Source organism: Benincasa hispida, chromosome 9, assembly GCF_009727055.1.
Source record: "Benincasa hispida cultivar B227 chromosome 9, ASM972705v1, whole genome shotgun sequence".
In the NCBI taxonomy this organism is placed as follows: Eukaryota; Viridiplantae; Streptophyta; class Magnoliopsida; order Cucurbitales; family Cucurbitaceae; genus Benincasa; species Benincasa hispida.
This window is the reverse complement of record NC_052357.1, coordinates 25,251,216-25,271,406: the sequence shown is the minus strand read 5'-3', so window position 1 is coordinate 25,271,406 and position 20,191 is coordinate 25,251,216. Positions and strand designations below refer to the sequence as shown.

General features: G+C 31.0%; 1 protein-coding gene across 1 annotated transcript; it reads right to left on the bottom strand.

Annotated features, from left to right (window-relative positions):
• Positions 1-11,746: 11,746 nt before the first annotated feature.
• Positions 11,747-14,077, bottom strand: LOC120087040 (late embryogenesis abundant protein D-34-like). Its single transcript, XM_039043883.1, has 3 exons — positions 13,725-14,077; positions 12,285-12,572; positions 11,747-12,204 (listed from the first exon to the last, which is right to left on the bottom strand). The coding sequence occupies exons 1-3, from the start codon at positions 14,049-14,051 to the stop codon at positions 12,046-12,048; spliced, it is 774 nt and encodes a 257-aa protein (XP_038899811.1). The 5' UTR covers positions 14,052-14,077; the 3' UTR covers positions 11,747-12,045.
• Between the last annotated feature and the right edge of the window lie 6,114 nt (positions 14,078-20,191).

Below are 20,191 nucleotides of genomic sequence, written 5' to 3'. Positions count from 1 at the left end.
ACCCAAACTTTTGGATGGATATCATCTATGGGTATAAGAAATGCATGGAAATAACTTATTCTCATAATTAAAACTTCAAAACTTGAATTCCCCCTTATTCCTATCTCAATTTCCTCCATCCAAACGTCCCATATAGTTTTTAGCTAATTACAATGTTGTGTGAGAATAAAGATTTAGATTAAAAAAAAAACCATTAATTATGAAAATTCTTAGAAAGCATTAAAAAAATGTATATTAGAGATTAATTCTCTTTCATTTTTGTAAAGTGGTTATAAATTTGAATTCTTTCACTAGTATTGATGTAATACTTAATCAAAAGATCAAATATTTCAATTCCCACCCACACTTCATCAAATAAAGACATGTCCTCACCTAGACATTATTGTAGAAAATAAAAGATATGCTAAAGACTAGTTATATATTTAGCCATTTAAATATGGCATGACAAAGTACAAGAACTACCTATAGTGAGCATAATATAATATTAAATGCATCTATTTTCTCCCTTGACAAGCTTAGAGTATGTTTGATAAAAAATCTACGAATAAAAATTTGAAAACAAATGATTCAATACAAATAAAATTGTACTTCATATTTTATATATATGTTTGGTAGTTTCATAAATTAAAATCTAATTTAAACAATTATTTTAAATGTATTTGATACCATATTTATAAATCATAACACTAGTTGTAATTACCTACTAAATATTAGATTAACTATAAATTATTATTAGGTTAAAAAAGTTTATATAATTATTCTTTTTGAACATTATATGATTTCTTATATATTACATAATGCATTTTTTGGAATATAACATGACATATTGTATATTTTGTATCTTTATTTAATACAACTTTGCATTTTAAAGTTTAGTTTGAATACAATGAAAAGTTTTCAAAATTTGAATTGTTTGAATCACAAAATTTGAAACTAGTTTAAAAAACATAATCTAGATTGTTTGTCAAACACATATTTGTTGAATTCGGTATATTTGAAAATATAAAACAGAATTCATATTGCTTAACAAACAAATCCTTAAATTTTCTCTCTAAATTTGATTTAAAAGAGAAAAAACATATAGATGAAGTGTGAGATTGAGAAATAATTAAAATTTAGAGGTGATTTAAGTATAATTATTAGTGTTTATGATATTTGTTCGATGCTCAAATCTAGGTAAGGAGATCAATTCACATAACTTTGCTTGTACTTCAACATTGAATTTGTAATTCGAAAAAATGAAATGCAAAAAAACAAAAGACAACTTACAAATGAGAAAAAATTTCACACTACTTTGGTACGATGCTTGTCACACATGCTTCAGTTAATTGCTGAAGATAAATTATAGTTTCAAGAGTTGTTGTTAGGATTTTCTTACTCGTTAGATTAAAATGATAAAGGTCAATTCTGGTTTATCTGACTTATTGAAGTTCATGGGTGTGCGATTTGCAAACCCTAGGCCAATAAAGTGCACCTGTTTGTCTAGTTGGCTGGTTGAGATCGAAACGAGGCAACATATTTTTCAATTTGTGGCTTCTCTTATTTAAAGCCTATTTGGATCTTGATTGAACTATATTTTATGGTCTAATTTGTTAATCGATTCTTGATTTTATCTATCATAAATCGAAGTTACCTTGACCTTAGTCTATATATTTTTTCTTTAAGCCAAGTCAAATTAACCCATAACACTATCTATTGGGATTGATATATGAAGTGATTTGTGAGTTAGTTCTTTATGGTACAAAATGTTGACCAAACAGGCTGTGTCCGTCAAACCGGTTCATTTAATGCCTTCCACAAACTTGGTCTCTTTACTTCCACGCGCACTCCTAGGCATATTCACCACGCGCTTTGGTTTGAATATTCTAACTAAAGCTATGATTGCAGTTGTAATACACGCGGAAATGTGCACGTGGGGTAGAGTAAAAGTAAAGTAGCTCACTTCACTGCAAGGTTTAGAATGGAAGCAAGGCGCACATGCAGAGAGTGGTGGTTGGAGGCATTGTTTTTCTTGCTTTCGTCCAAAATCCTAATTTATTATAATATATATATATAAAATACACCTTTTTTTTTTTGGAAGACAATTTATACAATTTTAGTTTATGTTAAATTATAAAAAAATATTCTTAAGCTAAATTATAATCTCTCTTACTCTTTTACAAACATTTCAAAATTACTATTAGAATAGAAATGGTTTAAAGTTTCTATCAAAAATTGTGATATGAAATGATATGGTTGTAACTTAGGCCACGTTTATCAAATAATTAGTATAATCGGACGGTTTTCTATGGCGTTTATCTAAAATTATGAATCTATCACATTTTACTATTATTGTTGTCGTTATCGTTACTGATTGACCTTAACGATAATAGTAACTATAACGGTAACAATAATGATGTAGCAAATTCATAATTTCATACTATTTTAGTAAAAATATCTGTAACTGTAACAGTAGCAGTAAAGGTAGTGGGTTATGCGTAATTTTCAACCACAATTAGATTGAATACCCTTATTTCTCAATTAGATTACATGATATGATTACATATTTTAAGGCGGGCCCCACATCTCATTACAATTACGGAAAGTAGGTAAACAACAATAAAAGCAATCAATCAGAACCCACTTTTTGCATTACCATTGATGAATTACCTTTCAACTAGTGTAAATGTGGCCTTAGTATGAAATTTGAATCACTACATTGTTTAAAGGCATTGTCACACTGTTCTAAATCTTGATTTTTGTTTTAATTTCAAAATAAATTTGACTCTAGGGATTGTTTTAAAGCATTTATGAAAGTTTACGAATAATATTACAACTAGTAAAAATACGTGGGCCTTTTTTTTTAAAAAATAAATGACAAAGCTTTAGGATATTTTTTAAAAGAATAATTTAGCATATAAGAGACTAAACCAAAGTCTTAACTTTACTTTTTGCATCAAAAGTACTTCAATTCTTTCAAAAATTATAATATCTTTTTTGGTCTTTCATAAATATTTCAAGTATAAATCTTTTATAATTTTAAATAGAATTTGAGACTTGAAATATTTTTGTAGTTACCTATAATAAAAATTTGGATAGTTACACCATTCTAAGTCACCATCATATTGTACTAAATTTTAATTTTTATTAAAGTTCAAAAGATTTATATTATGAAAATAGTTTTGAAACATTTATAAAAGAAATGTAATATTTGAAAAGAGGCTTAGAAGTATTTTCTATATTTAGCCTTCACTTTAATCTATTTTTATTTTTTTTAACACTTTGTCTCTACTTTGTGAAACATATATACAATTTAACTTTTCCATTTAAAAATTTATATCCACACTTATACTTATAACGACCTACGATATAGAATCTTATCCAAATTTAATGGAATCATATATACGTAGATTGATAAATTGTTTAGTGACTGAATGTGTTTATATACCAGATGGACTAAAATATTACATATTAAAGTTTAGATACTGAATCCTTACAAAAATTTAAAATATTAGGAATCAAATCATTAAATTCAAAAATTTAGAAATTAAATTATTATTTTAGTAGTCAAAATGAGCTTAATGAGTTTATGCTGATAACCAAGAAATATGTGGTTCAAAAAATCCTGATCCTCTTGTACTAAAAGAAAATTGTTATTTCCTTAACTTTTAAGGACTGGATGAACTTTTTTTCTAACCTATCACAATTTGTTTAAGTTTGGGTGATAGTTATAATTCCATCAATGAGGTGTGCCTAAATATGAAACAAACACTATTGCTCAAATTGAATTGCTCTCTCTTTTATCCAACCACTAATTTTGACCACAAAAGTTATTTTCATCATAGTCCTTCCTTTCTTTCAAACACCATTCTTTTGAAGTTTGAAAATAGATTCTATCTTCGCTACAATCTAACCCATATTTAAGGTCCCGTTTGCTAATAATTTGTTTTTTGGTTCTTGTTTTTTAAAATTAAGCCTATATCACTTACATTTCTTATCATGATTTGCATTTTTCTTAGATATATGGTTGAATTGTTAGTCATATTCCAAAAACAAAAACAACATTTTGAAAATTACTTTTTTTAGTTCTCAAAATTTGCTTGGTTTTTTAAACCATTGATTAGAAGTAGATAACAGATGAAGAAATTTGAAGGTAGAGATAGTGTCTATATATAGATTTAATTTTAAAAAATAAAAAAAAAATAAAATGATTATCAAACATGGCTAAATAATTATAAAATCCATAAAGTTTATACTATAAACTAAAATTTAATTTTATAAAAAAAACAGATTGACCCTTGACCCATAAACTAAAAAGGCATATGATTTAAATATAAATAATATATATATGAGATTGTGAAGAAGGGAAAAAAAGAGTGATTAAAAAAAAAAAAAATTTAAGATCCCAACCTTTATATATGAACATTTTGCTTTGTCAATTAAAAATAGTTCTTTTTCTACTTTATTGGAAGTTCCAATAATTTACATCAAACTGAAAAAGGAGATGCAAAAGCAGTTTGAGGCCATTGTGTTTACATCCACTATAATTTGTTTAATATTTCTTTCCTCATAGATATAATTTAAAAACATTTATTACAAATACCGTTCAACTATACTTATTTTCCTAATTTATATTTTTCAATTAATTAATCATACATTCTTCTCTTTTTATTTTTTTTTTCTCACAACTTTTTTTTAAACGGCTTTTCATCACAATTATTACAATGAAAGTTCAACTCGTAATGCTAGACTTAATAATCGAACAATGTTCCATTTGCAAATTTATTCGAAATTATTTCATATCATATGATAAATTCTCAAATTCTCATCGACATTTATTTGCTATAATAAGTTTAAAACAGTAACTTTTTTTTTTTTTTTTTTTTTTTTTTTATTGATGATTTTGTGTGATGTAACGAGTAGAAATGATGAGACTTGAAAAAGGGAATGTACTTAAAATACTGTGGAGCAAGCAAATGCCCAAAGTGATGTGAGATAATGAGAGGGAAAGGAACAACAAAAAGTTTTGGTGTTTGTAAGAAATCAAATGTCACCTGAGCATATCTCTCTCATTATTGTACTTTCACCATTTTTGGTTAACATGTAATTTTGATTATGAAATTCATTCTATTTTAGTTAAAGATAATAACTTAAAGTATTCTTTTACGAATGAAGGTCCTGTTTATCCATTCGTAATAAAAATGAGTCTAATTTGTAATGAGATTTAGATCAATCATAATAGGCCACAATCATAAACATAATTGGATTACTTTTGATCACGTTTACTTATAATTATGAATCTATTACATTTACTGTTACCGTTGCCATTTAGGGTTAAACAGTAACAGTAACAATAAACGTGATAGATTTTGCGAATCTCATGTTGTAACAATACAATAACGGTGATCATAACGACAATGGTAGCTAGGGATGTTCGCTGAAATCGCAGAAACCAAACCAAATACTCACCGAAACCGAATTATACGATTTGGTTCGGTTTAGTGTAATTCTCAAACCGAATTATACGGTTCGGTTCAATTTTAAAACTGAAAATCGAATTAGAACTGAATCGAATTGCATTAATTTTAAAAAATAAAACAAGTAATATATTTAAATGCTTACTGAGACTAATTTTGTTAGGAAAAATAGCAATTATAAATTAACTGGATGAACTAATTTTAAAATTTATTGAAATTACGTAGAATAAAATTGGACATTCTTCTTTATAAAAAAAATTGGACATCTTTTTTAGGGAACTTTTTAAATATAAAAAATATTTAAAAATATTTACATTTTGTAGCAAAAAAATTCTAAAAGACCAATACTTTTAGAACTTTTTGCTTTAAAGTGTAAATATTTTTGAGATATTTTTATTTATGAGAATTTCTCTTTTTTTTTTTTTAAAGATGAATAAAATTGGATATTTGAAATTACAGTAGTTTTTTAACCTTTATTTTATAAATATCTAATTAGCTTATGGTATACTTTTACCTTTATAGAAGAGATTAACTTGATAATATTGCAAATTTCTGAAGTTACTCTACGTTATGATAAAATTTTATTTGGGAATAGTTCATTCTAATGCTAATTTTATCAATTCATTTTAATCTCTTAAGTTTAATTTTTATATATTGAATCTTAAAAATTAATGATGGGTAACCCTTTGTTCGTTGTTAAAATTGTCAAAGCGAGCATAGTTCAATAAACATATAGATCTATTAGCGATTAAGAGATTTGTGGTTCGAATCCCTCTATTTCTATTACATTAAAAAAATCTCCAAAACTTAATTGATAAATTATCCACCATGGAAGAATAAAGTATCTAGAAATTTAGAGAGAGAATGTTTGAAATTTAGCTAGAAGAAGAATCAAACTCATCCAAAAATGTAATATGAGGAAAAAATAAAATAAAATGAAATAAAATATCGCTTTGGTTTCTGTATTTTGAAATTTATTCAATTTTAGATCTTGTATTTTTAAATGTCTAATTTTAATCATTGTACCTTCCAATAAATTATAAATTTAGTCTGTCAAAGTTCATTTTTATCGAAATTTATTAAATAATCACAATAATTTTCATGTAAATAAACACAATATATAAATATTTTTCAAAATTTATAGTCAAAATGCTAATAAAAAATAAAAAAAAAAGTAATGAAGAAATCCACAATAAAATAGTAAATTTAAGATTATAAAAAATATAAAGATTAAAATTGGACATGTGAAAGTATAGGTACTAAAATTGATTAAACTCTAAAGTATAAGGCTGAATTGATATTTTTAACCCAATTTCTACTATTTATGTAGTAGTTTAATTTGATTAACTAATGATTTCAAAAGAAAGAAAAAAAAGGCAATTAATCATAGTTTTCACCCCCAAATTTTAACCTTTTTTTTTCCTTTACGTTTTACTCTTAAATTTGTACTTCAACTTTCAATTATTTCAAAAACAATTTTTTTCTCAGGAGCAATTAAAAAAGATGGGAATTTAAATTTTTTAAAACTACTATGATATTTATAGTCATTGTAATAATTTTTTTACAGTATTATCGATAATTTCACCGATATTTTACATTTTCATGAATTCAACCTCAACACGAGAGGTGAATCGATATTTCTATCGTATTGTAAAAAAATTTAAAACATTTAAAAAATAAGTAACAGGGTGTAATTTGTATAAATATGATATAAATAACAAACAAATTAATTGATTTAAAAAATATAAAATATTTATTTATTAATTTAAACACAAATTTTTAAAATTATTTTCCTACAAGCATCAAAATTTCGATATTTCCATAAAGTTATTGGCTTCAAATACTTTTATGCTAACTTTTTATTTTTATCATTACTATTATGCTAATTTTGTTAAATTAAACATTATGTAGTTTTTTTTTTTAATATTTTTTTGGCAAAAAAAAATTATATATAATATAATAGATCATATCCCACTCCATAATTGAGATTTCATAGGGTGAAATTGAAACATATATTTGATGCCTACTCATAGTTTTGTCAAATAATTGAAGGGTATATTTGAAATTATAATTAGAGACAAAAACAATAATAAATAATAAATAAATAGATAAAAAGAAAAATAGAAATAAAAACAAGAAAGGATCAAGTCTTATCTCCAACTTATACGGACTGTGTTCCATTAGTTTTAGTGATAAGAAACACGTTACAAAATTATGCTTCAATATATATATTGATCATCTTTTAATTATCAAAGAACATAATCTCATCTGTCCAAAAAAAATAAAAAAATCTCATAATGTTTTTATTCAAATCCGTATATTATGATGATATATATATATATATATATATATATATATAGAAACAAGCAACTACATATATGCATATATTGATCGTGATTCGTGATTATTAAAAAAAAACCAAGTATTTTCCCTAAAATAAACCACGAGTTATGATGAGTTTGCTATAAGTCTTTTATAATATAACTTCTAGGAAAAAAAAAAAAATTTGTAGTCACATTTTATAAATTATAATTAAGAAAAATTAGACCAAATGACGTAGTTACCTTACTTTTTGTTTTTAGAATTTGACTATAAATTCAAGTGTTTTTATGAGAAAGTTTAAAATGATAATTTAAAAATTGAGGAGAAACAAATATAAATTTAAAAAAAAAAAAATCATGGTTGCCAAACGGAACCTAGAAATAGGTTTTGAAAACTTTTGTTTTTCTTTTAAAATTGATTAAGGACTTAAAGTTTAACTTAGAAGTAAAGAAATGGAGAGAAAATAAACATAATTTTCAAAATCAAATGGTTACAAAATGAAAATAAATTATTTACCCAATGGAGCCTAAAAATTATCATTTACAGATATTGTTTTAATTCAATATGGGGTAGTAATAACAATGATTTTTTTCTGTGTTTCAGAATACGGTTAATCAACTGTTAACTAATCGATTACGATAAATTGGATCGGATTTTGCAATTTTTTCTTCTGCAGTATCTCGACGTGACATGAGCTTGAAAGGGGTTCAAGAATAAGTTTTCTTTGATTTTGCCTTTATAGAAGATGTATAATACCTTGATTGATAATATCTACTGCGCATTTTTTTTTAAACTATAGCGTTATTTACAACACAGAGTGGTTAAAACGACAATCACATACTATCATAAGCGATTCTACTTCCTAAATAGTCTCTAAATGATAAGTTTTAGTCATTGTTAAAAGCATAAAAAACCCAATAAGTGTTTCGTATGAAGCAATTTATCACCAAAGTGAACTTAGTTCAATAGTAATTGACATAGCCTTCCTCCTAAAAAGTCAAAAGTTGGATCCTTCATCCCCAATTGTTAGCTTATACTTTTGATCTTGAGATTAAACATCGATTCTTCATTACACAATTTAATTTAAAAGATCACATCACCTCATCAAAATTATGTCAAATAGAGTGTCACATTATTATTGTAATTATGGTTATTAAAGATAAGACATATGAATTAAAATTTTATAGGCCAATGTATACAAATATAACAATTTAATCTACAAAACATGACCAAATCTGATAATGCATTTGCCAGAACCAAATGATTAAGATTTCATATTAGCTAGCAAAGTGAATATAATAACAACAAAACCAAGAAGTTTCTAAGGAGCCAGAAGGAACTTTTTTTTTAATTAAAGCACAGAAAAAAAAGATAATGGGATATATATATTGAAGATCTTAGACCTTAGCTGTTGGTCTTTGGTTTTTTGTGTACTGAGAACAAGAACAACAAGGCCTTTGCAAACAGCCATATTATCTATACAACTTGCATTGAATGGAATCTACAAAAAGGATCTATTGTACTTGCATTATCTGTACTTTCAAATCAGTTTCCACTCCAAGGCATATTCTCCTTTTTTAGACATACCAAAAAAAAGAAAAAAAAAATTTATCATCAATTTTTAATTGGATGAAACAGAGGTACATAGCATGCAGCCAGACAATAATATTTTTTCACTACCAATCTCATTTCTATACTAACATAAGTTTTATTTCATTTTTTATTTTATTATTTTTTCAAATATTTCCTTGCTAAAAAAATATAACACCACCTATATACAAATTTATGGATTGAGTTAGTTCACAAGTTCACTAAAAATAATCTATATCAATCTCAAATAGTTTGAATTTATTATTAATTTTAAGGAAAATGTATAGTCTTTAACCTTCGAGTTTCCATAAATACGTGCATTTGGTTCTTAAAATTTCAAATTAATCAGTTTAATCCCTAGTTTAGAGACCCCTTCATTAATGAATTGTTTAAGTAACAAATCTATCTAGATTGTTTATTTGCTGAGATGACTTGCTGATTAAGTTGATGATTAGATTCACTCCTACAACGTCTGATTCCGAATGGGATTTTTGCAGAGATTTTCATCCCTTGGACGTCCATGGCGATGGCCACCACTTGGAGTTTTGTCTTAATGGCAAAGTCAAGATTTTTTTCCTTTTGTTATTCTTAATATTGACGATGATTTCATTAGTTATGAGATGAAGACTGATCCTACTCTCATGTTGATCATCAAAATTGATACTTTTACCCCAAAAAAAGAAAAGAAGAAAACTTCTTACTTGTAAGCTACTCTGTTTGTTGTTTGCTGTATACTTTGTATGCCTTGCTAATTTTTTTTTTTAATATGGAAATTCAATTTCTATGCTACTAAAAATGTTATATGTTCTGATCTATATAAAATATGCTATGAGTTATGACTTTGATTTGGATTGCTTTGAACTTGACTCAAATATTAAAACTTCAAGTTAAGAAATTTTCCAGCAAGCTCGTCCATTGTGTAAAGCATTCAATTGTACAAAATACACTTCATACTCGAGTATAACCTTTCCAGCAGGTTGAGCAATGTTTTGGAACAGATTTCTAATACCAAAACAGACATGACCATAAAATGCTACTTTGATTCAAATAGTATATTTTACTTGACGTTCAAAGAAATCAAAATTTCCTTTTATCTTCATTTTAAACTCCTTTGATGATCTATTGTGTCCACCCACTTAAACGAGATGTTCGTATAAACTGAAATTAGAACGTGAACAAATTTCCATAATTTAGCCTCGATAAATAAATGATCCAATTAAATACATCTATTCATTTAAATAAAAGACTAGAAATGTCTACGAGACAAGACAGAATCGAAGATGTCACTCCTCCTCATCCCGTAGCTATTCTCCATTTCATTTTCCATTCTCAAGAATTATCCACCAAAATCAAGTGAAGATTTCCTGAAAAATTCGTACCTGCAAAAAATTTTTCCCTTTCATTTTTTTTTTTTAAAAACCAATTAATTTACCACAAATTTTAATTAAATTACTTATTAAAATAAATTTTACCTGATAATTTAAATTTAAAGATAAATTATTCATACCTAAAAATATTAATTAATTTTTTAATAAAAAAATAAATATAAATAAAATTATTCACATATATAATCTATTCCTTTCCGAATAAATAATCAAAATTGAATATTCTTTGATAAATAATCAAATTTAAAATTTAAATATAATATTTATATAATAATAATAAAAACATAACATTAAAATATATGCCTCCCTCTCCCATTTCTGAAAATTAAACATCTCTCTTTAGACCGAACACATCTCTTCGGACTACAAAGGTATGTTCCCTAATTCTTAAAAAATTTAATTTTTTTAAATTTAAAATAATGTATATCTATTCATTTTAATTTATAACTTCTCTATCATTTATCCTCCACAACGATTTTTTTTTTCAATCCAAACAAAATATTTCGGGTTCAATCAAATTCATTATTTAATGAAAAATTAATTCGAGAAACTTACCACTTTATAAACAAGTTAAGGCTTGAGATATACTTCAATCGAACCATGAAGGATTTGTATTTATAAACTCAACCATGAAGGATTTTGTATTTATTCATGGATCTTTTTCTATTTTTTGAGATTATTAACTTTCTATATTTCCTATGTACTTGCTAAAAAATTGTGAAAAAAGATGAATTATTTACTTTTTTACCTCATATTCATAAACTAATAAATATATTTTTAAAAATGAATTATTTACTTTTCACCACATATTCATAAACTAATATATATATATATATATTTTGTTAAGGAAAGGAGTGATTAGAATTATATAAATGAAGATAATTAACTGCATTTACCAAAACCCATAATTTATTTTTTCAAAATAGACAAGATCATATTATGAAAGCAATAGGAAACCTTGTAATATAGATGTTAATAATGTTAAGAGCTATCTATGTAGAAAGTCCTAAATGCATTAGGCAGGCATCAAAATAGATGGACCCAAATGTCATCAAGTATGAATCTCCACTAAATTAGCCCATTGGATAAATCTAAGCCCACACACATACAAACTACTATATGATTATACAACAACTCTAAAACAAAAAGAAGAGACTACAAGGCAGAAGCACCTAACTCATTACAAACTGAAGGAACCACTTGAAAACTTCATGAAATGCATAATAAAATGAAGCAAAACAAAAACATACTACCATATGGATATATAGATATCATACACACACAACATCCAGCTATCCCTGTTGGTTAAGCCTTGCAGCAGCCGCCACCGACGCCGCCACACCTCCCGGCGTGGTCGCCATTGCCGGGTCGTTCCTTATCTCCGCACTTATTACCCTTTCTGCATCTTCCCTTGTCACCGCCTTATCCCCCGACAACTTTTGCGTTGCGTCCTATTAAATTTATCCAAACATATTTTAAGACATCTAAAAAAATATAAAACAACATAACTCCAATGGTTAAGACATCTTACAGTTAGAATGTCGCCAAGCGTGGTCTTATTCTCGTCCCGCATGGCCTGAGTGTTGAGGGTGGCAGCCGACTGAGCCTCGGCCCCTATGCCACCGGGGATTATCTCGTTCTTTCCGGTGGCCCTAACCTCGGCTGCTTGGATTGCAGCGGCATCACTTTGGTCGACCGGCTTGTCTCCCACACTGACTGCACTTGCTTCTAAAGCTTCCCCGATGGTGATTGAATCGTTGTCGAGTGTTGCTCCACGAGATCTCATTGGAACGTCTGGTTGGACAAATTGTCCCACCACCTATAAAGATAATCAATCAATAAACTTCATTTCTTTTTATGATTTGCTCAAATATCTGGTTCTAAACATGTATTTGGAATACATAGTTTTAATAAACATGAGTTTTTTAAAAACGTTTGGATTTATGTTTCAATATCTCCACTAGATATATGGGAATAGTAACACTTTCCAACTTTTAAATATTTTAGTCTCGTATGAAAGTCATTTTTTTAAAAAAAATTAAGTTGATAGTAACTATTGTCTATCTAATATCTATAACATTCCGCTTTATTACCAACTTTTTCAACATATTTTTAAAAACCAAATTAAATTTTGAGATTAAGGAGGTAGGTTCAAAATTTGATTTCTTATGTGTTCCACTAAGAAATTTAAATGTATTTTTAAGGGAAGGCACAAGAAAAATAGTATGGATAAACCTAACATATATGATTTTCAAAATGTAAAATAGTCTATCAATTAAGGCGTTAATCTTGTGTTTCTTAATAATACCATTTCAGTAAGAATTATTAAAAATTTGGAAGATTATTTCATTTTTTATTTTTTATTTTTAAAAATCAAGTTTATGAACTCTACATAACAAAAAGTATTTAGTTTTTGCAGTTTTGAAACTAAAAAATATTTTGAAAAATGGTTGTTTTCAAATATAGAAAATAACCAATTTATTTATACCGTGCTAGACATTTATGATAGTTTTCTTTTTTTCTAAAAAAACAAATTCTATTAGAGTATTATTGTATACTATTTTATCTTATTTGAAAATATTTTCAAAATTACCCTAGTTTTTTTTTTAAGAAAACTAATTCTATTAGAGTATTATTGTATACTATTTTATCTTATTTGAAAATATTTTCAAAATTACCCTAGTTTTTTTTTTAAGAAAACTAATTCTATTAGAGTATTATTGTATACTATTTTATCTTATTTGAAAATATTTTCAAAATTACCATTAAAAATAGTTTTTTTTTTTTAATTTTTAAATTTTGACTAAAATTTAAGTATTTGTTTTCTGATTGTAAAGAGAAAGATGACTTAACAGCAATGAAAAAAATACAAACCATATTTCAAATATATATTCAACTCTTAATCCAAGGGTAAATCTTTTTTTCTCTTCCATTAATATGTTAATACACATTTAAAATCACTAGAATCTACCTGTCCACCGACCGACTCAACGACGAATCGCTGACCATCAACGACGGTTTCAATCACAGTCACACCTTCATCTCGAGCGACATCGGTCACGTCGGAGTGACCGACAAGGCCAGCGCGTTCGTTGATGTTCGCAGCAGACTGCATAACAGCAGCAGGGCCGCCGCGAGGAGTCTGGCCGAGGACCATATTCTCGGCGGCCTGCATGGTGGCAGCATCACGAGGGGCAATGGGCTTGGAGGCCAAGTCACCGGAGACGTCGAAAATGTCGCCGTATTTGATCGGATCCTGGTAATCCCCGGCGGGCCTCTGAGGCTGTGGTTGGCTCATATTTGTTGGTCGTCTATTTTCTTTGGTTCGGTCGAAATTTAGTTGGTTAATTTAATGAGGTTGTATATAATATATATACACATGGGATTGTAAGATAAATTTGAGGGGGGGTTATACAGGTGTTGAGAGGAAAATGAGGAGCTTTTAGAGAATGGTTGGAGTATGTACACGTGGATATCACATATGGCAGCATGGTTGATTGACACGTGGAATTGATGAAGGGGTTGAACTAAGGAACATTCTACATCTGTTGTATATTTTAAGACATTGAAAAAATGAGAAAAATCTCACAATAATAAAATGATAAAAACAATTTAACTAATTTTTTTATTTAATTAATTTCAAAAGTTAAATTTAGTTGAACTGCAATTAAGTAGTTTTTCATTTGATTTTTCACCAATAATTCCTATATAAAAATTGATTTAAGATGAAATTCATTGATATGTATAATTTACATTAATGGAGATGATCAATATTTAGCAGTCAAGAAAATAACATAATTTAGACTAAAAGTGAAAGTTAGGACTAAAATAGGCACAGAGAAAGACGGTTGACTTGGGTAAAATACCACGTAAGGCATGTCCTTGCATGCCCAACCTAGTAAGTCAAAAGATAATTCCAATGCAATATCAAAACTCTACGAGGACGATCTTAGGTCAACTATACTTATAAGTTGAAGATCGAAGTTGGCTGGGAATTAATACGTCCTTTGGACTTCCCTTTCCTTTGTTTTTCCTTCCTTTTGTATTATATTTCCAATGAATACTTAAATGCTACAGCTCTATTACTTTATACAAGTTTTCCCTAATTCTTACAATAGTAATGATACAAAAGAATAAGAATATTACAAGTGGCACAATATGATTGGTGAGTGGTAAACAAATTTTAACTAACTTGGTGAGTCATCCCTTCTTCCTCCACCTTGGCTTTTCCTTTTCCATTTCTAATTTCTCCTCTAACATTCCCCCTCAAACTAGAGGGTACTTCAAGTACTCCTAGTTTGGCTCATAATGTATAGAAATGTGTGTTGTTGAGTGGCTTTGTGAGACAGTCAGCAAGTTGGTTGGTCGATGGTACATAGCGAATATTGATGTGTCCTTTGAGAACATGGTCTCTGATGAAGTGAAGATCAATTTCGATATGTTTGGTTCGAGAATGAAACATCGGATTTGCAGCTAAGGCTCCTGCTCCTAGGTTGTCGCACCATATAGTTGGTCTAGTGTTGGACGGTAATCTCATCTCACCTAGTAGTTGTTGAAGCCAGAGGACTTCTGAGGTGGCATGAGCAAGTGCTCTATATTCGGATTCGGTGCTCAACCTTGCTACCACTGCTTGCTTCCTCGAGGACCAGGAGACGATGTCATTTCCCACAAAAGTACAGTAGGCTGCCACTGATTTTCTGTCATCAAGGTTAGAGGCCCAGTCGGCATCCGAGTAGGTAGAGATGTGTAGGTTAGGGCTCGGTTGAAAGTATATTCCATAGTGTTTGGTGCCACTGATATACCGAAGTACCCTTTTTTGCCACTTTCCAATGGACATCAGTTGGGGATTGAAGGAACTGACTGAGTTGATTGACAGCATATGTGATGTCCGGCCTTGTGTGCATTAAGTATTTAAGAGCTTTTATAGTACTTCGATATATAAACGGTTTAGACAGAGGTTGGCCAACAGCTTTGTACAGTTTGCTACCTTGGACTGTTGGTGAGAGTACTGGTTTCACATTAGACATATTAAGCTTTTGTAGTAAATCATCAACATACTTCGACTGATTTATCAGAAGGCCAGATTCAATATAGTGTACTTGAATCCTAGAAAATATCGAAGTTAGGCTCAGGTCTTTAAGTGCAAAATGTATGTCCAGTGTTTGTATGAGATATTCAGTAAGTTTAGTATTGTTACTTGTGACTGACATCGTCCACATAGACAAGAAGATATATTACGGATCCTTCTTTGAAGTAGATGAATAGAGAGGTGTCGGATCTTGACTGATAGAATCCCCACTGTTTGAGAACGGAGCTGAGGGCAGTATTCCAGGCTCGTGGTGCTTGTTTCAGACCATATATTGCCTTGTCAGCTTGCAAACATGCTTTGGATATTGAGTGCTTACATATCCCGATGGTTGGCTCATATACACTTCCTCAGTTAGTCGTCCATTTAAGAATACATTATTGAAATCAAGTTGCCTCAGCATCCAACCGTGTGTTACAGCAGCACTGATGACTACCCGGATCATTGAGAACTTCACCACAGGGTTGAATGTTTCAAAGAAATCGACTCGATGATGTTGATGAAAGCCCTTGGCTACCAGTCGGGCCTTATACCTTTGTATTGTGCCATCCATGTTCCTTTTGAGGCGAAATATCCATTTGTTCCCAACAACATTCTGAGATGGAGATAGAGGAACTAGTGTCCATGTCTTATTTCTCATCAGTGCCATGTATTCTTCATCCATCGCCTTTTTCCATTGAGGGGTCGCAAGTGCTATATTGATTTTGGTGGGCTCTGTTTGAGACCAATCAGTTGCTTTGCTTGTTAACCAGGACTTTGGTTTAAAGATGCCAACTTTTTCTCGAGTGATCATAGGATGAGTCGGAGTAGGTTGGGGAGGGGAGGGGATGGTTGGCTGTGATGAGCTTGCAGAGGCTGAGGTAGAGTGAAGATGTAATATATGAGGCAGGGTTGGACTGATATGATCTTCAGAGAATGTTTGAGGTAGGGTCTCAGATGGGTGTTGGTGTGATGCATATTGTTGTGAGGATGTTTGGTTTGTGGAGTGTAAGGTTTGGTCTGGTTGATAGGCTGGTTGCGCTTGAGGGAGAGACGATGTCTGAGGTAGAGTTTTGAGGATTGGTTGAAGACTCGGGATTATTGATTCATTGAGGTGTGTAGGTATGGGTGGGGTTGTCGCCTGGACGATCGTGCTGGACGATGAACTGTCCACGATCGATGACTTACTGCGATCATCTTGTCTTTGGACTGCACAATCCGATCTACACGTGAGGATTTTGGAGATGTTTTGTCTTTTTCCTGTGCGATCGTTCTATACGATGAGTTCTCGATCATGTTGTCTTTCGGCTGAGCGATCGTTCTAAACGATGGAGACTGAATGATCGTATTGTCTGGCATCTAGGCGATCATTCCACATGATGGGAACTGAACGATCGTATTGTCTGTCGTCTGAGCGATCGTGCTAAACGATAGGGGCTGAGCGATCGTATTGTCTGTCATCTGTGCGATCATGTTGTCTCAGCGATTGTGGTGTCTCTTGTAAGGTATGTCGTCTGGGCGATCGGACTAAATGATGGTTGTTTAGCGATCGTTGGCCCAGTCGTCTGGACGATCGTGGTGCACGATTGATTTGCAAACGAAAACTCCTTTTCATCAAACTTCACATGTCTGTTTGTATAGATCCTGCCTGATGGACTGAGGCATCTATACCCTTTATGATGTGAGCTGGGACCAATATACACACATTTCTCTGAGTGTAATTGGAATTTTTGACTGTGATAAGGCCGTAGGTATGGGTAGCAGGCACACCCGAAGGTCCTAAGATTAAAAAATAAAGGTTAGAACCAAATAAAATGGCAGTGGGTGATTTACCTTGCAAGACTGAGGTAGGCATGCCATTAATGAGATAGGAAGCAGTGGAGAATGCCTCCCACCAAAAGCTTAAGGGCATGGATGCTTGTGCAAGCAGGGTGAGCCCTGTCTCTATGATGTGTCGATGCTTGCGCTCGACCCTGCCATTTTTTACTGAGGTTTACGGACTGGACTTTCGAACTGAAATTCCTTTGGACTGACAGAGATGGTATATTTTTTCATATTCTTTCCCATTATCTGACTGTAATTTCTTTATTCCGGTGTTGAATTAAGTTTGTATTAGTTGTATGAAGTGTTAAAATTCTGCCAGTGTTTCACTTTTCTATTTCAGAGGATATAGCCACACATATCTGCTGTGATTGTTTAAGAATGAAATATAATATCTGTATCCATTAGTAGATTCAATAAGAGTAGGCCCCCATACATTAGTATGTATTAATTCAAGCATGTTAGAAGCAGGAGACTGAGAATTAGGAAATGGTAAGGCAGATAACTTTCCCAATTGACAAGATTGACAAAACTCATTTCCTTCATTTGATTTAACAGGAAGTTTACATTCTCTAGTCACATATTCTAAGGTTTTTATGAATGGATGTCCTAGTCTCCTATGCCAAATAGCTCTTGATCCAACTACATTGATCCTAACTCCTGATAGAATTAAGGCAATTGACTTGTTATTTTTGTACTAATTGGCTCTCTGTAGTCTCATGTATCACTTTAGCCCCTTGAAGTCTGTATAGCCCTCGGTCAAGCTCCCTTTTCAACAATGTTCTGCCCGTATCCTTGTCCTTAATGACACAACAGTCAGTGTGAAATTCAACAACTACAACATTATCATGAGCTAACTTTGATATAGTAATGAGATTCTTGGCTATGTTAGCACACACAAGACATCATGCAAGATAAATTCATTCCTTCCATCAGACAAGCAAGATTGACCAGTGTGAGATATGTGTAGTTATTCACCATTACCTACAGTTACCAATTCATTACCTCCATATTTAGTTGGATTATTGATGTTGTTGTAGCCTAGAGTGACATGGTTGGTAGCCCCACTGTCTATGTACCAATTTGGATCTGTTACTATTTCTGTTGTGGTCATAAAGGGGTTGGAGGGATGAGCTACCATGAACAAGGCAATAGTATTGTTGTTGGGGCCGACTGACCTTTGGTTTCCTCTACCTTGTTCAGTACTCTGTGAATATTCTTTGTCATAACGATGATAAGATACTAGGGCTGAGTGACCGTACTTACCACACACTTGACATGTTGGTTTGTTGGAGTTATTGTTGCGGCCTCTTCCTCGACCACGACCACCTCCTTGTCCATTAAGTGGATTGTGATTGTTGTTACTGCCTTTGGAGCTGTTCCCCTACTGTCGACTTCCATTGTATGAAGGATTGAAGTGTGGTTTACCACCATTTGGATTACTGCTGAATGCTACATTGACAGAGGATTTTTGTGCAAAAGAACTATATATTTTGATAGAGTTTTGATACTCCAGTCGTTTTTCATAAGATAGTAACTCAGATTGTATATTTAACCATGATATACTTGAACCTTGGATGCTACTACCACCGGGTTGTATTCTTCATTTAAACCGAGAAGGACTTGTGAGATGAGGAACTCTTGTCGACACAGGGCTGCCGGCTTGTGCAAGATTGTCGGAGTGCAGTTTCATCAATTTGAGGGGCTCATTCATCTCTTGGCCTTCTTTTCTTGTTTGTTGGAAAAACTGTCTTAAGTAATCTTCTTCAGCTCTTGATTGAACTCTGATAAGCTCCTTAATAGCCTGCCACAATTCCTTGACAGTTTCATAACCTATGAGTTGGACAACCACATCTGGTGCCATCAAGTTGTAAAGCCATCCTAGCAAGAGATGGTCGACTGCAAGCCAAGCTTCATATTGCGGGTTGAGTGATCATTCCTCTGATAAACTCACTCTATCATCATTGGCCACTTCAAAACTTGAATTTGCTTCAGAGGTGGTTGGAATAAACATTGGTGGGCAGGGTATCTGACCGGAGAGGTGACCTTTGAGCTTGTAGCTCCGGAGGATCAGCAACGCAAGGGTCTTCCACAACATGAAGTTCCCTTATTCAAGCTTTATGGTGGTGAGTTGATTGAGAGGCGGTGTGATGAATTTGACTTGTCCTGTGGAGGAGTTGTTTTCGGTGAAGGTGGCGTCAACCATTTTTGGCTCTGATACCAAGTTGAAGATCGAAGTTGGCTGGGAATTAATAAGTCCTTTGGACTTCCCTTTCCTCTGTTTTTCCTTCCTTTTGTATTATATTTCCAATGAATACTTGAATGCTACAACACTATTGTTTTATACAAGTTTGCCTTAATTCTTACAATAGTAATGATACAAAAGAATAAGAATATTACAAGTGGAACAATATGATTGGTGAGTGGTAAACAAATTTTAACTACCTTGGTAAGTCATCCCTTCTTCCTCCACCTTGGCTTTTCCTTTTCCATTTCTAATTTCTCCTCTAACACTATAAATATAAAGCTCCAGAGAGAAGTAAAGTCTATTT